Source organism: Eurytemora carolleeae, unplaced genomic scaffold, assembly GCF_000591075.1.
Source record: "Eurytemora carolleeae unplaced genomic scaffold, Eaff_2.0 scaffold648, whole genome shotgun sequence".
Taxonomy (NCBI): domain Eukaryota; kingdom Metazoa; phylum Arthropoda; class Copepoda; order Calanoida; family Temoridae; genus Eurytemora; species Eurytemora carolleeae.
Genome location: NW_019396806.1, coordinates 71823 through 89303, shown reverse-complemented (window position 1 = coordinate 89303; position 17481 = coordinate 71823). Strand labels below are relative to the sequence as shown.

The 17481-nt window shown below is 31.9% G+C and overlaps 1 protein-coding gene across 1 annotated transcript; it reads right to left on the bottom strand.

Moving 5' to 3' along the window:
* On the bottom strand, positions 1-10036 carry LOC111708879 (GRIP and coiled-coil domain-containing protein C27D7.02c). The gene is made up of 18 exons (XM_023482383.1): positions 9988-10036; positions 8789-9049; positions 7867-8274; positions 7628-7712; positions 7181-7263; positions 6952-7048; positions 6228-6837; positions 5676-5757; positions 5183-5261; positions 4994-5044; positions 4429-4876; positions 4275-4345; positions 4084-4181; positions 3881-3990; positions 3686-3817; positions 3376-3477; positions 968-1040; positions 1-720 (listed from the first exon to the last, which is right to left on the bottom strand). Exons 2-18 carry the CDS (start codon positions 9000-9002, stop codon positions 695-697), a joined length of 2769 nt encoding a protein of 922 aa, XP_023338151.1. The 5' UTR covers positions 9003-9049; positions 9988-10036; the 3' UTR covers positions 1-694.
* Positions 10037-17481: the final 7445 nt, after the last annotated feature.

The window sequence follows — 17481 nt, the reverse complement described above, 5'->3', positions numbered from 1 at the left end:
CAAGTTTAAATTTTCAGTAACAATAAACTTTGGTTTATATTCAATATTCTTTGGTTTAATTCATGCATGCTGTAAACAGTTCAGAAATGTACATTAATTTTAAAACAGAATATTTCACTGTTCTAGATAATTTTGCTTTGCGGAATTTAACAGAATTTCCAAAATAAAATGAAAATTCTAAAACTTTCGATTTTTGACTTCAGGGAAAGAAAGTTCCAAACCATGATTTGAGGTTTCGAACTAAAGCATGGTTTGAAACTTTTGCCCCTGGATTAAAGGCTACATTTACCAAAACCACACTAAATCTAAATACAACTTTTAACCATTTTGGAAGACCACATTTTTGAGGCAGATAGATAATTTCTTATATCAAACACATGTTTTTTAAAGTAATAAGGAAATGCAATTCTTTGGATCGTTTGGATAAAATAGGACAACAGGGTGTCCAGTAAACAGATGGCTTGAAGATCGTCTTTGACCTTTTTTTATTTTTTATCATCTTTTAACCTATTTAAAACAGTATTGAAAAATGTCGTTGCCCATGCATTTCCAGAAGGTTGTCTGGTTATTTTGTCCGTCCAAGTCGTCTCTCAACTGTAATGTTTCGTGGGACACCCTGTAGTTTGTCCACCGTATGTGTAAGGATAACCCTGTTTTCTAAGAAAGGAGATTGAGCTTGTTGAATAAATTTTAATTATAATCCTCCTGAAACTCGGAACCCTGAAAATATCAATGCTAGTTATATGCAAGTTAGATGTTACGAATTGCAATTTATAGCAATAAAAAAGTATTTGTAACTGCGAAAAAACCATGATTTAATTTTGAAAAAGTCCTCAGAATTTTACTGTTTAAAATTTGCGATATGCAAGTTCAATATTGTTTAAATTATGATAAATATAGATGAGAGTTAGAACCATAAAATATTGAAAAATGAAGACGACTGCATATATTATCATGAAAACCCCACCTGAGAATGATATGAGTTTGTATGGATTACTGTAGAGGAATGAATCTCCATATCCTCTCCACTCAACCCAAACCTAGGCAAGCATTTTAATTTTTTTCATTGCCAAATTTTTACTTTACAAAATTTTATTATTATATGGATATTAAAAGATCATCACAAAGCTTGTAATAAAATTAAAATGTTCACAAGATCTTTAAACCAAGTCATGCACAAAAATCCTATGTTGAAACTCAAAGCAGATTTATCAATGAAATAAAAATGATGTTCCCATAGATCAAGTCAGAATAGTTTGTGCAGAAAAGGAAATGGTCCCCTACACAATGGGTACACTAGACTGGCTGATACCAGTAAATGTCTTAAATATATACATATCTTATATACAGGGTGTCTCAATAAACATGGGAATTCAGTGACGAATTCGATATCGTCTTTTTAAATAATTCTTCGATTTAGTATAGTGATAGAAAGCTGTAATCTTTAAGGGTTTCGTCTGCTATGTTCACATTTTGTTTGTTTATGTTTTGACTGCATACGGTTGTACTTAGTAAAACAAGGAAATTGCAGTATGCAAACAGAGTAAACTTGTCCGTCTTCACTGTTCATCTTGCGGAGACATTATATACACATCTTTAGAGCCATTTACCGTTTTCATAAAATAAACTCTAGCAGACATAATAATATTATGGCTTTTAAAATTAGGTATTACAATGCTAATTAATAACAAAGACGATATCGAATTCGTCACTGAATTCCCATGTTTTTTGGGACACCCTGAATGTAGATCATGCACTGATTGGACTGTAAGTTAAAGAAAGACTTCCTTGTTACCGGTTGCTGTTATCCTCTCTCACCCAACTTAATTTGTCTCGCATTATGTTTTATGTATATCCAGAAAGGGTTTAAAAGTTTTAAAACTGACCTGAGCTGGGTACTTTAGAATAGATAACCTTTAATCCCAACTACTCAATCCGAATATCACCTTTGGAAACTTGTAATTTTAGTCCTTAATCCACTCTTTTTCTCTCTCTTTGGATATCCGAACATTATTTTCTCCAATGAGAGTGCAGGAATCATAGAGAATAGAATATATAGAGAGGAATTTACTAGAAAAAAGTGTAAAACGGCCATTTTGTTGTACTGTTTCCATACTGCAGGTGTACTTCACATATTTATGCTATATAACCTTTTGGGCCCTGGAATATCATTTTATAGAAAATCTTAAATTATTGTTAAAAGAAACCTGAATCATGAAATAGGCTGGTTTCATAATTGACCAATGATCATTTCACATAGACTCTATGCCTTCCACTTTACAAACGATGATTTTCCGTTATAACTATAAATCAAATGAAGTTTTTTATTCACCTGATTCATTATAAAGTTTATTTAATAGTTTAAAAAATACAAAATTGAAATGAATAGTCTAGGGAACATACTGTATTAATGTACTCTAATGCATATAATTTGTGAACATTTACATGTTTTGTACACTTTGAACTCCCTTTCAGGCTGAAAGGGACTAAAAAAATTCATACTGAGAGATTCTTTAAATTCCCCTCTAACATATATTCTATTCTCTATGGCAGGAATATAGTTCGTAAATTGTATTGACCAAGGACAGCATTGAAAATAAAGTCTATCCCAGAGAGAAATCCGCAATTTCTAACAAATAAAGAATTTGTTGTCGGCCATTTTGTAAACTAATCGGTGAAGAAAAATATTTAATAATACGTTTGAGATTCTTTTGTAACCAATTTTAACTAATGTATTAATAAATAAATGGGTGAGAAATTAAGTGAAGGCCAATCAAATCAAGGAAACGAACCAATCTTGCGTTCTGAAAACCCAATTTGTTGATCTAAACATTTAATCTCAAGACTAAAATAATCTCGAGATTATGTTAGTCTCGAGATTAGCAAAAACAGAGAATTAAGCATTGATCCTGATATCCACCATTCTAAAGTTCCCAGCTCTGGGCTCAGTTTCATTTGCCATATACTTTTGCCATAATTACACTTGCCATAATACCTTTGCCATAAGTTACACTTGCCATAATGGTTACACTCGCCATAATTACACTTGCTATAATTACTTTTTTCATAATTTTCTAATTTTTAAAAAGATATAAATCTGTCTTTTTTATTGTAAATGCGGGAAATTTTCCCATGAAAATTAACTTCAGTTTTCTCATTGTTTTTAAAGAGAACAGTTGACACAAGTTCAGCTCCATATTTTCTCACAATGGAATACCCTTTGGTCACCCTTGAGACCACAAGTAAGGGTAAACCATCATGGAAAGTGTAACTTATGGCAAGTGTAATTTATGGCAAGTGTAACTTATGGCAAATGTAACTTATGGCAAAAGTATTTATGGTAAAAGTATTTGGCAAATGAAACTGAGCCCTGACCTGATCTCCCTTGCTCAGGGGTGATAGAATAGACAGAGACCCTGAGTCTCGATCATCCTCTTCCCCTGCATCCTGTTGGTAGTTGTTGATCATTCCAAGCACCTGCAATTATTTCAATCCCTTCATATCTTGAGCCTTGTCAACCAAGAGGGCAAAAACATAGTTCCAAAAACGAACGAAAGTTTAAAAAAGGATCATTAACTTAAATTTGTTAACTAAACTGTTAACAAATCAATTTTAAAAAAAGTTCTTATAATGTACAGGTCTAGGTGTTCCCACAAATTGTTCAATGATGTTTTAGTCTTTCTACCTGCCAACCCTCCTCTCCAGGTGATTGTTTATAGAGTGCACACCAGATAGCCTGGGAGTTGACTGACACCATGTTGGCAGAAAAAGAAAGCAGATAGTCACCAGTTTCAGGAACTGTTACGTGACCAGTCTCCTAAATAAAACTGGTCTCTTTTATCCCGCCTACCAGTGATCAAAACAATCAATGGAAACACACCTTATTCATCATGTTTTTGGAGTTGACAAAACACTCGTCGTAAACAACCACACCAGACACTTTGATCTCCTCCCCGGTTACGCCACAGGAAAATCGAGCTGGGTCAGATGCTTCAAAAATAAATAATACGGTAAAAGTAAATTTGTTTGTTCCTTAGTTTCTAACAAAGTAGTTCATCCTTCAGATAAGTTTTGAAATAGAACCTGATTCTAATGCTTTGCTCAGCTGGGTTATTCCATTCCTTATATTAGATATATCCTCTTCTATTAGACCAAAACCAGGCATTAAAGTCTCCAAGTCACTGAATAATGGAAATATTTCAGAAATCTTGCAAGGTAGAGTAGTGTTAATCTTTAGAACTGATGACAAAACTTTTGTCTCTTTAATAAAATACCTATGTGAAGAGGTGGCAACTGCTGAGATTAGAGTCATATTAACTAACAAATCAGAAACATTCTTCTCTACCTAAAGTTTAAATTGTATTCAATTGTTGCATTGTAACCATTTAAAGATGGAGTAATACAAATAGAATAATTTAATAAAATTACCAAAACTAATCTATTGTCATCATCCTTCGCCTGAATTTCTGATAAACTATTTTTAATAGCATCAATATCCTCCTTACTCTGACTGTCCATTTCCTGAAGCTCCTGTAAAGCTAGAACACTACTTTTGAGTGAAGACAGCTCCTCTAGTGCCCGACTGCTTCTACTTTCTGAAAGCTGGCTGACGGTTGTAAGGTCCTGCAGACCTGTTGACAGAACATCCAAGTTGTTGTTGATTACTGAAAATCCAGTTTTGACAGCTTCAACTTCTTTATTGACTGTGGTCTTGAAGGTATCAAAGTTATTTCTAAGGTCTTTCAGATCAGCTCTCAGGGTTGGATTACTAGACTCTGCATCTGATCCTGATCCTCCAGCTAAACCACTACGCTGGAGGTCTTCAAGATTAGATTCAATCCTCCAGATAGTTTCATTCATTTGATCAGTTTTCATACTGGAACAAACATAATTGTAAATGGTACAGAGGTAGAGAATTTATGATTTTCTTAACATTTTGCAGCCAAATCATTATGAATACTTTTCAAACATTTTTGTATTTTCATTGACATACCTGAGAATGAGATCAGTGGAACGAACACTGTTGGATAGTTCTCCAAGCTCTCTATAACAGGAAAATCATTTGTATCAATTATTTTATTTTGATAATTATAATTATTTATATTTTGTGCCAGGGAGGCATTCCATAAATGATTAAAGAATTTTAATAATTGATAAGATTAAATAAAAGTCACATTGATACCTGTTAACTGAATTTATATAGTTTCCAAGTCCTATGACATTTGTCTTCAGTACGCTGACCTGCCCAGAGACATCGACCTCTGAATGCAGGGTTTAATTTTATCAATTTAATACAAGAATCTTGGCTATTAGATAGCTAGGTATTTAGAGACCAAATTAAGTTTGTCTTTGTTTTTGAATTAATAGTGAATAGCAAAAAGTTTTTTAAAAAAGCAAGTCTATGCTTTCCAAATTGGGTTCCTGCTATTTAGTATTCTGAATTCCAGACAGAGTTTTTAATATCCCCTTCAATTTTGTAACAAAAACAAATTTCAAAGCACATTTTGTAAATCCCAGACTAGCAGGTATTAGTTAGGTAATTATTTTAACTGGAATACAAATTTTCCATAAAAAGTCATTAGATGTAAAATATTCACCTTTATGTGTATATAAAATATATTAATCATACCTGAATTATGATTTTTGATGGAGAATATTATCAATGTTGATTTTACCTGGCTTTTTAGTTTCAAGTTTATCTATTCTAGTAATCATCTGAGCCAATGTGTTTCTGGTGCTAGTTAAAGAACTCTCAAGCTTAAAATAAAATCATATAAATATACTTTGCTTTTAGAGGCCACTCACATGACCAAAGGAAGGTTTATGGATGCGGAGAATTGCAAACATATATCTTGAAAATTTTTTAATTTTCGTAAAATTTTGATAAACCACAATTCTTTTTAATATTGTATTGCTCCCGAATAGAGCCAAAATTAAAAGTTGAAATGTAAGATGGAAGATGGGCCAAGTAAGTATAAAAAAAAATTTTCCAAGTGTCCCTTTCTTTTAAGAGATACATGCCAATGCCCAGCAACATTGGTGCTCTTTAAACCTTTATTCAAATAACCATAAGAAGTCCATCCTTCACATTTTTTTAGAGAAACCTTAATTAAAAATGGTCATTCATGATAGGAAAAAAGTTCTTGAGGGTTCCTTTGTGAATGGAACATGTTACTTTTCAAATGGAGGACCACTTCATGACATGCAGTAAGCTAATTTTTATTTACCTTGCTGCTGACTAAATCCAGGTTGGATGTGATGTTTGAGTACAAATCCATGTTACTTGCTGCCTTCAAGTCTGTTGTCTGAAGCAACTGATTCCTACTGACCAGCTCACGGTTACTTGAAGCAAGATCATCGTTTCTGTTGAGTAGTTCTTTATGGCTCTTGGACAGCTCCTCGTGTTTATAAAGCAGCTTCTGATGATTAATCAGCATTTCCTTGTTGCTGTTAGACAATCCATCATGACTTTCTACTAGGTTTGTGTAGCTGGTTTCTAGCTTCTGAACGCTTTCTTCTAATGTCTTATAACTGGCTTCTAGATCTGTGAAGCTGATGGAAAGTTTTTGTTGGCTGATTAACAATTCTTGACCGCCACTGGCTATCTTTTCTTGGCTTCTTGCTAACTCAGCTTGGTTATTCTTTAGGTTATCTTGGCTGCTCTCTAGCTTTTCAAAGCTGGTAGCCAGCTTCTGATGGCTTCGTACTATCTCCTGGTAGCTATCAGAGAGAAGCTGATGGCCATTAGTAAGTTTTTCTTCATTTGCAGTCAGAGCTGTAGTAGTAGAAGTTACTGTTTCAAGCTTAGTTTCAAGTTCTAATACCTTCTCTGCAAATCTAGAGAATTTTAACATGAAATGAATACTGATTCTTCTCAAAGGCTGAACTCTTTGCAACTGATTCAAGAAAATAAAATAAAAATATTGTAAAATTAATACTATTTAAACTGACCTGTCTTCACTGACAAGGCTTGAGTTGATGAAAACAAGGGTTTGATCAACCCCCTCCAATCTTTCAGAAACAGATTTCACTTGTTTATCAAGCAAAACTAACAAAAGTATAATGATGATAATGATGATAATTATAATAATAATAATAATAATAATAATAATAATAATAATAATAATAATAATAATAATAATAATAATAATAATAATAATAAAAATAATAATAATCCTACTCTGTAGGTCCAGAATAGATTCCTCTACTTGCTGAAACCCAAGGGAAAGACCCTTCTCTCTTTGCTGCAGAATATTTAGGGAACTGAAATAAAAGAAAAATTTGGTCATAATAACATGAAATATGAAATAAATAATTATCTCTTCATTACAGGGAGGCAAATAGAGATGGAAAATTGAAGAGATTATTAATATTGCCGAGGCTTCTAAAGACCTCTATTGATCCTGTTTTTATTTATTATTTTTGGATTGTATAAACTCAAAGTTTTCACAAAATGTCACAAATAGTCAAGACTGTGTAACTGGCAATATGTTGTTTTATATCAAACTAGCTTGGAAACTATAATTTTAGCTGGAAATAAAACTCAACTTAGAACTTTCTAACCAAGCATATATCAGATATATATGAACAAAAAATCTAGGTTAATTTTTTTAACCCGTTAAGTTACCTATTCTGAATTGCTACACTGTTGTTCAACTGAATCAAATGTTCGGCAGTTATCATCTTGTTTGCTAAAAGCTCAGAAATTCTAACTAAAATGACAAAAATGAGAACACCAAATAAATTATTTTTACGTTAAGAGTTTAATCTGGATGCAGAAAAAAAATATATTTTTGAATTTTTAATATTTTTAACATACTTTACTGTGCAGAATTTTCGCAAAAAAATTAAGTTTGAATTACATACCTTCAATTCCTGTATTATTTCTCTGTACTTCGGCTTGAAATTCGGCTTGAAGTCTCTTATAAGTATTCCCATCAAGAATCTGAATGTTCAAAACTTCGGCCTGTTCATCCAATTTCTTACTCAGATCCTTCCCTTGTTCAGAAATTAGTATGTTCAGTTGAACAGCCTGTTCATCAACCCGTTTGTTTATGTTTGTCTCAATATTGTTAATTTCCTCCCTAGCCTTCATATAGTTATCCTTCAGGTTCAAAGTTCTGTCATTTGCTGCCGAAACATCATTCTTCAGATTCAGGTTTACTTGTCTCATCTCAGATACTTCAGCTTCCAGTTGGTCAAAGGAAGCTTTGAGTTCGTCATTGGAGGCTTTTAATGCTTCAATCTCTTCTAACAGTTTTCCAGATCCTGACTCTAAATCAAACATATAAAATTAGTTTATCAAAATACTATCATATATCTTTGATTTTTGTGTTATTTAATGTCAGGCCAAAAACTTTTTTTGAACCTCACTTGCTTCAAGGAAACGTTTATGGACGGTCAAAATTTGAAAATTTCCCCTCTAAGAAAAGTTTTTGTAATCTTTAGGTGAAAACAGAAATATCTGCTAAAACTTAAATAGATATTGTTTAAGTTATGAACGAAAAGAAATTAAATTTCTAAAAAGAAATATCATAAAAGCTTAGCACATTTCAATTTTTACTTATGTTCTTGATTTTTGTTGACTTCATTTTCAATTTTCATTCAATTCAATTACAAAGGGATCTAAATTTGGTATCCACTTTAGAAGACCTCTATTTTTTTATAATTAAACGTGAAAAATTGGCCTTAAAGAAAAGTTTAATTTTATGTTGGAAAATGAAAAAAGATTGAATTAGTGGGAAAATATATGAACATTTTTAACTTAAAAATAATTATAAATTCTAACCTAACGAAGTAGCCCAGGACTGTAGCGCGCCGACCAACTCAACCGACAAACTGTTATCTGATTCTTTCAGCTGTCTAGACAATCTATCTAGAAACCCTGGACCCACTTTATCCAACCTAAAGGACCCTGGACCAACCTTCTCAGACCTGGAGGGCCCTGGACTTGCTTTGGATAGATTAAGACTAAGGATGAGAACTAGAACTGCTACGAACATCCTCAATATCTTTAATATATCTGGATTACAGAAACTGGTTCAACTTCCTGAAATGTTCTGAGCTGAAAACTTTAGAATGGTGGATATCGGGATTTATGCTTAATCTTTGATATTTTTGATAATCTCAAGATTAACATAATCTTGCAAGATTATCTTAAAAGTGTATGAAAAACGATAAAATTCAAATTAATATTTAATCATCTGAGAAACTGTAGCATCCAATCAGAGAAAAGCGGGCAACCAATGAGAGAACAGAAATATTCTCATTGGAGAAAACAATTAACGGATATCCAAGGAGAGAGAAAAAGAGTGGATTAAGGATTAAAATTAAAAGTTTCCACAGTGGATATTCGGATTAAGAAGAACTTTAAGTTTATCCATTCTAAAGTTCCCAGCTCAGAGCTCAACACTACTAACTATTGTATAGTCTGTTCAGAGGTTAAAACTACTAACTATTGCATATTCTGTTTATAACGCGTTCAGTCGCTCCCGTTCATCAGGCGGTAGACTTCTTTTAATAATTTTATTGATAATTCTAATATCTACAGAATTAAACTTATTAAAAAAAAAACTGTAGATATCGAGTTCAGTTGATGTGGTCTAGCGGTATTCCAATAAAAAAGTTGTATTGTCATGTTTTTAAATTAGAATATTATCAGAAAATTATCAATTTCTACAAACTTTTCCAAAGTTTACAATCTTTAAGATTTCTTCCTAAAACTAATTGATCTAGCAGAGCTGGGAACTTTAGAATGGTGGATATCGGGATTAATGCTTAATTCACTCTTTTTCTTAATCTCCAGATTAAGTATGGCTTGTTCTCCACATGTTATTATCCGATCGGGATTAAAGATATCCCATTCTAAAGTTTTCAGCTCTGAATTCATAGTTCCAACTACCAAAGGTCTATGCATAAGGTTGCAAAGATACAAGGAATTGAAAATGAAAGATTGTAATAAGTGTTTATGTAAATGTTTTAAATTACCTTTTTAGGTTTATGTAGATGGTAACATTACTTTATGGTTTATCTAGAAAAGAAAGAAAAATTAAACGAAAATAAAACGGAGTAAATGACACATTCAATAGATCTAATTTTCTTTAAGCATTTTTTCATTGATTCATTGTTTAGCAAAAACATTATAGATATCAGTTTTTAAAAAAGGATCTGATTACTAGTCTCAAACTCTTAATGTATAATCCTCGTATCTTTGCAGCCTGGTGCAATGTAAATCTTTGACTATTTGATCAAGCAGAATTCACAGTTTTAAATGTCAAAGGTCTACGACATTAGGTTGCAAAGATAAACGGATTTGAAATTTCAGATTGAGGCAATTGAAGAACTCGTTCCTTCAGTTGATCTTAATGAAATTTTATTGTAAAAAAGTTCAATTCTGCACATCTATAAACTTATTTATCAACTTTTGTGACTAGTCCGATTTGAAAGAGTCTTTCTCCTTAGTTTGACCTTTCCTCCACACTGTTTAGTTTTAATACATGGAAAGTAAATGATGTAAATTGTAAATGCCTGTAAAGATCAAAAAGCTCAAATCTTCAGTTTTCCTAAAACTTAAGTTCGAAAAAAAACTTCCTGCAAGCTTGAGGATGACTACAAACAGCTTATCCTAAACCTGACCATATTTTATATTTAATTTCAATTTTTTCTCCATGTTACTTTTTCTTGTACAATGATTCATTAGAATCACTTATCTAATAAAAGAAGGGACAAGGATAAGCTTCTCAAAATACAAAAAATAATAATTTAAACCCTATAATTTCACAAGCCAGGATAGAAATAGAAATTCCCAAATAACTTATTTCAGAAAGCACTCAATTTTCCTTCAATTTGAAGAAAAAATAATCCTTTACACAATAAATAGTTTTTATTTCAATTTTTTCCCCTTTTTTCATTCTTTCGTTCATTTTTGGTTTCCAATTCTTTCAAATTTTTCATTTTTTTCTTAAAAAGCTTGCCCCACCCCCCTAGCTACGGGCCTGCAAAAAATTCTAAAAGTAGGAACACAAAATTCTGAAAATAGGGACAAAAAAATGAAAATAGAAAGCTGGAGACTTATAATATTGTTCCTATCTAACTTGCATATGCATAGTACTGTTCCTACTTTACATTCATATAGCTTTCCTAGTAATTGTTCTTAACTTGCTTTATGTTCTTACTATTGCCTATTGTTCCTGATTCATGGACAGTATTAATGATATTTTTTGTGCATATGTATATTTTCTTTTTTGTACCTTTATCATTTCATGTTTTACGGATTACATTCCCAGTTTTGTTATTTTTGTTCCTAATTCCTAGTACTTTCATTTTTGTTCCTAACTTGTAACTTGCTTAATGTTCCTATTTTTGTTCCTATTCCTAACACTGTGTCCCTAGACCCTAAATCTCTGTCCTAAATCCTTTATTTTTGTTAATTCCTTAAAATCTTTTTATTGTTTCTTAGATTTTGTATTTTATTTTGATCTTGTATTCTTAGTGCACGTATGGAACTCCTGTTTTTTACTTGTTCCCAGATGGCTCAATAGTCAATGTTTCTGTTACTTATAGTTCCCATTTTATCGTTCTTTTGTTCTTCTTTTGATGATCTTAATGCAGTTTTTCCTTTTTAGTTCCTACTTACCCAACCCAACATTTGTGTTAAATTGTATTGTTCCCTTTTTAAAAAAACATAACCTTGTTCATAAATTCCTAGTCTTACCTGTTTTTGTTCCTTATTTTAAGTACGACATTTCTTCTTATGTATGAATTGATATACCAAGGTACTAATACAAGTTATTTCAAAGGTCTACGCATTTTTTTTACTGCAGTGTACTGTCTTTGGGCGGAAAAGTAAACACAAGACGGATGTCGAAGCCTGACATGGAATCCATTTTCACAAAAATAATCTATGAAATATTCTGGTCTCAGGAAACTATTAAGTGAATTATCAAAATTATCAAAATTAAATGTTTTTATCCTCCTCGGATACTAGACGAACACTGATGGATCTATTCTTGATTATAAATTCCGCCCGAGAGACATTGTTTCAATATGTACGCAGAGTATACGCGACCGCAATTAACTTTTCTTGCATTAGAACCTTGTGATATATTTAATTTTAAAAGCGTATTTTACAAAATTTGGATACAATTTTGTTTTAGAAGTTCAGCTAGTTCACTGTGTAACCCCCCTCCCAGTCCCTCCGTCTTTACTTTTCCTCTATTCTATACTTTTCTAAAGCTTAATACTGTATGTCGACTATAGCCATTCAATGCCGAGTTTCAGACATCAATCTTGTCTAGGGAATCACCCCTTATCCTTCTGTAACCCCCTTCCCTTTCCCTCCTCTCATCAACCCGTATAATCAATATTTAAGCGGAAAAAGAGGGAAAAGTGGTATTTACGGTTTCTTTACAGTAAAGAAAGTACAGGATGTCCCACGAAACATGACAGTTTGATATCAATTTTACCATCATATGCTTAATATCTCCTTCAGTTTTAAAGATACAAAGAATGTAGACCACATTTTAGAAAGCGTATTAGACATTCTATCTTTTTTGGTGCACTTCAGGACAAATATCAATTCCATTTCCATTTGGAAAGTAATAAGAATTTTTTCTAAAGAAATTTACAATTTATTAACTTTATCATTTTTATTTTTTGTACTTTTGGTCTCATGAGGGGAAGAAACCACAAAAATTTCTATTCCGAGCCACTTTCTCCTTATTTTTTCATCCAAGCCACCTCGAAATACTCGTCCTTTCAAAAATATTTTTTTTATGTGTCCAATCCCTCAAGATGAGAATATTTTTTGAAAATCTGGCCACGCTAGGGCATAAAATATGTTGGAATCCTCATATCCATGAGAATGATGTCAAACTTTATTTAGGTTAAAACTTAAACCATTTCTGCCTCCAAAATGTCTAACTTTCATAATTTAAAAATTATATCAAAGTATTAAATTGAACATGGTCATTGGTCATGCAACCATTCCAATTTAATTCATATAAAAATAATTGATATCTGATATATTTACAAATAAGGAAAATTTTTGTTCTCGTACCAAGATCACTTCTGCCTGTCACACGATTATATCCATGAAGAAAGTAATGAATTCAAACAGTATTTAAAACATTAAGGAAATGTGGGCGAAAATAAATTGTAAAACTAAAAATAGTTATTTTGATTGAATTTCATAATAATTTGCGGTATTCTACGCGAAAAAAGGGTTACTGCAGACAGATATGCTTATTTGTAGAACATCGTTTGGAAGCATATCCTTGTTTACACAAATTTGAAATTTCAATATTTCATTTATTCCCTAACGTGGACAGATTTTTAAAAACATATTCTTATCTTCAAGGATTGGACACTTAAACAAATATTTTTGAAAGGACTAGGAATAAGGAATTGTTGTAGTTGGCCAATTAGAGTTGAATAATAATAAATGCTAGCGGAAGTGCCCGGCGTTGCCCTAGGAAATTTAAAAACATCAGAATATTTTTCTCGAATTGTATAAAAAAAAATTATTTTGGACTATGTTACCCCCAGAGTACTCAAGGGTTCCTAAAAAAATTTAGCCAATTTGGCTCATCCGTTTGGCCAGCTATATATATGCGAGGAGCTTTATTATATAGATAATATACATATTTATATAATAAATGTAAAGTTTGTAAAATAATAAGGAAATATTGACACAAAAGGTTTTTTTTCAAATACTCCTTTAAAACTAAACATATGGAAATAACCTTTCGTTAGAAATCTTCATATCTAGAGCTACTAAATGGGATGGTGAGTTAAAACCATGGTCTGGATACACTAAATAACTTGGCCCGGTCTCAATAATAAGATTTTTGTGAACAAAAAAAATGTAAGTAAAAAAGTGCTGAACTATGTTCTAATGACAAGGATAAAAATGAAACTGAGAAGACTAGTTCCCATGATGATTATGAACTGCGCTTCCTTTAGTTCCGGAGATTTCTACGCGGTTTCTCGGAGATATCAACGAACGGTGGGAACAGACTGGAATTTAACAATTTAACTTTCTACTTTATTTTGGAGCAGGTCCATACAGTGCAGGGTAAGGGGGGACTTAGAAACACAAGGATTCTACTTCGTATAGAAAAATAATTTAAAATACATATTTGTAAAATTTCTTTCTCTTCAAACTCAAATTTTATTTAAGTGTAGTTGTAATCTCTCCAAGTTTATTGCATTAAGACGGGCTTGCAACTATCCGTCTCACGTATTACTGATGTTATGTGATAAACAGTCCTATAGTGAATGGTGGTACTTGTAGATTCATATTTAGTCCTTGACACGTATTCTAAGTCCATGTTGCTTTACTTGATGGTAATCAGTAGTCCCTGATATTTCTGTCTTACAAAGTCCATAATGTTGCATACTTGAAAGATTATCCCCTAGAATTCTGTATTATTTAATTCATGTTGCTTTACTTGAAGGATTATCAGCAGTCGCTTATATTTTGTAATCCTAAGTCCATAATATTGTTTTACTTACAAGATTATCAGAAGTTCCTGATATTTTTGTATTCCTAAGTCCAAAATGTTGCTAAAAGTATGTAAAAATTACTGTTTACTGTTTACTGTGGTTTCTTTCTTCACACAGTCATATTCCCTCTCATATATTCTGCATACAGAGGGGGGGGGGGGGGGGGGTTATATATCTTTTAAAATTTATTCAGAAGTTTTTAAAGTTAATCCTTACATCCTATCGAGTATTGACCAATTTCTTCCCTGACCATCTTAACTCCCTGAACCTACTCATTTATGGGACAGTAAGCGTAATTTCAAGGGAGTCTTGTTGCAAAGATTGCCATGTCCAATTCACGACGATACCCTTGAAACCTTTCTCTAATCAATATTGTGGAAGATATTGTCGATTTAGTGGGTTTCTAATTTGTTTCTGATAATATATTATAAATATGTCACTTTTGTACAGAACTCACAATTGAGAACAATCAGTTCTTGAAATTCCAGTCATTGATATCTTTTTTATACTTGATAATCAAACAAAGTTGTTTGGAGTATAGTTGTAAATTGTGCATTCACACCTTTGCATGGAGGGTCTCTTGAAAACACACTTTTAAAGTTAATATTATCCTCATCATTCCCTCTCTGACCCGCTTAACCTCGACTCCCCTCATCTTCTACTCGATCATTAAATTGAATATTAGAAACAGAAAATTTGGTATATTTAAGTTCTTTTTTTGTCGTTTGAAGGTTGCAGTTGTGAATACATAAAGCTGCATTTAATAGTTTTAATTGTAATTTGATTGTTTACATACGTCTTTTTTTGCACAGTAAAAAGTGTTATAATTATGATTTTAGAAAAATTAACAATACAATTTAAAAACAAACAAAAAAACATTTTAAAATACTTCCATTTAAGATCATTAAGTTAGGGCAAAACCATTTTTGCTTTTCAATTCTTAAGGTTGAAATCACATATAGAACCTATACACTTTATGATTTTATGACTTTCACCTTTAGCTGTGTCACGCTATATTGCATATTGCATACATATAATGAAAATACTTTTTTTTATGTATATTAGACATATTGAATATTTGTATAAATACATATTCATAAAAGTACAAAATGTGTTTTGAGTTTCTTGAAGGGAAGGAATTCAACAATCACATATAGTTGGCAAAACCGTAACATATATATGACGTAATTAACTTTAAAGAAAAAATTGCAACCCCCCCCTGTTTATACTAATTACTAAAGAGAAGTTGTAAAAGGTGGCTTATTTCTCAAATTAGTCGTTAAGACACTTCAGGTCATAGTCTAACCATAGGAAAAAATAATTATTAGACGGGAGGGACTGTCCTGCCGCCGTGAGCCTCCTAGATTTTCAAAACACCACCGAGCCACCGCTATACAGCAAGAACCAGAAAACTGGCAATAGGAAGACGACGGGTTTTCTGGTTCTTACTGTACTGTGAAACTTACAACGTTTTTTTCTATGCGGAAAGGAAGAGAACAAATTCAGAATAATTTCATTAGATCTGTTATCTTTGAAAATTATTTAGTCAATTTGGATAAATATTTTATTGTAAAATAATTGTTTTTGATAAATCTAGATTTTATTTACCAATTTTCAAGATTTTGCTGTGCCAGTGTTGAATTTATATACTTTAGTGCAAAATATCAAAATGAAACTAATGCACGTTTGAGGGACTGACTCTACGATAAAACAATATAAGCATTTTTTAAAATTTATTTCTACATATATTATAATATCTTTAATTCTAGATAAAGTTCTTATAATCTATGGAGTACAATAAAATTGATGGTAAGTGATTTTAAGATTTGAAAAAAATCATATATTATAAGCATTATTGTTAAAGTCATGGGTTGGCTGGATGACAATGCCCTCCCTCATAACTCACATTCTGTGTAAATCGACTATTTTACAGTACAGTATAATACAGGAAATTCGGTTTGAAATCAGCCAATCAGACAAGTATTCAGTTGTGAATTGTGATGCGTTTATTAATGATCTCTGATTGGCCGGAAACTCCTGAATTTGCATGTATGCAAAATGTGTACTGTATTCTTTGAAATAAATATGAACAAAAAACGAACAAGTTGTGAAGAGGTGGGGCGTTATTTAGACATACTTCTGTTTTGACAGTGAATAAGAATTAAAACACAATTATTCCTTCTGTCTACTGTTACTCCTTTTAAAGTTTAAATTCTCTCTCCCCCCCCCCATTACTAAAGCTGTGTGTGTATCCCCTAGATTTTGTTGTTGTTTTGATCTCCTCCCCCTAACTGAGTAAACAGGTTTGGCCGCAAGGAATTCTAAAGGTTCTTAGTGTATTTTCTTTGTTATTGGTAGGTTATACAATATACATTAACATAATAACCAATACTTACATAAATGATAACCAAAAATTAATGTTTCTTTTCTTCAACAAATAGCTGGGTTTAAGAAAGATTCCCTGTAGGGTGCAGAAAGGAATTGATTCTTTGCCACAAACTGTGATTTTAAAATTCCTATATCTATATACCAAAAACGGCTCAGCTACATTTTACCTAGTTCAGTTTTGCTGAGTAACATTATGCCTAGTTACATTTTGCCTAGTAAAATTTTGCCTAGGTAGCAGTTTGCCTAGGTAATGGCTTGTCTAGGTAACTTATTGCCTAGGGAAACATAAGGGCGAATTTTTAGCCTAGTCAATAATTTTTTCACAAAGAAAATTTTCAAAAATCTGCGAATTTGTCATCAAAAACTCTGCAACCTTTTGAAAATCATTCAGTTTCCTACCATACCAACCATGCCGAAAGATAATTTTACTAAACCTTTGCTAAACTTTTTTTTAAAAATATATAACTCTGATACATGACCATTGGGCATTGACCATGTCTTATCTTTTGTAGAGTAAATACACGCTAATTTTGCCATAGAAGAGAATAAAAATTTTCAAAATTAATTTTAAAATTAATAAAAGAATTT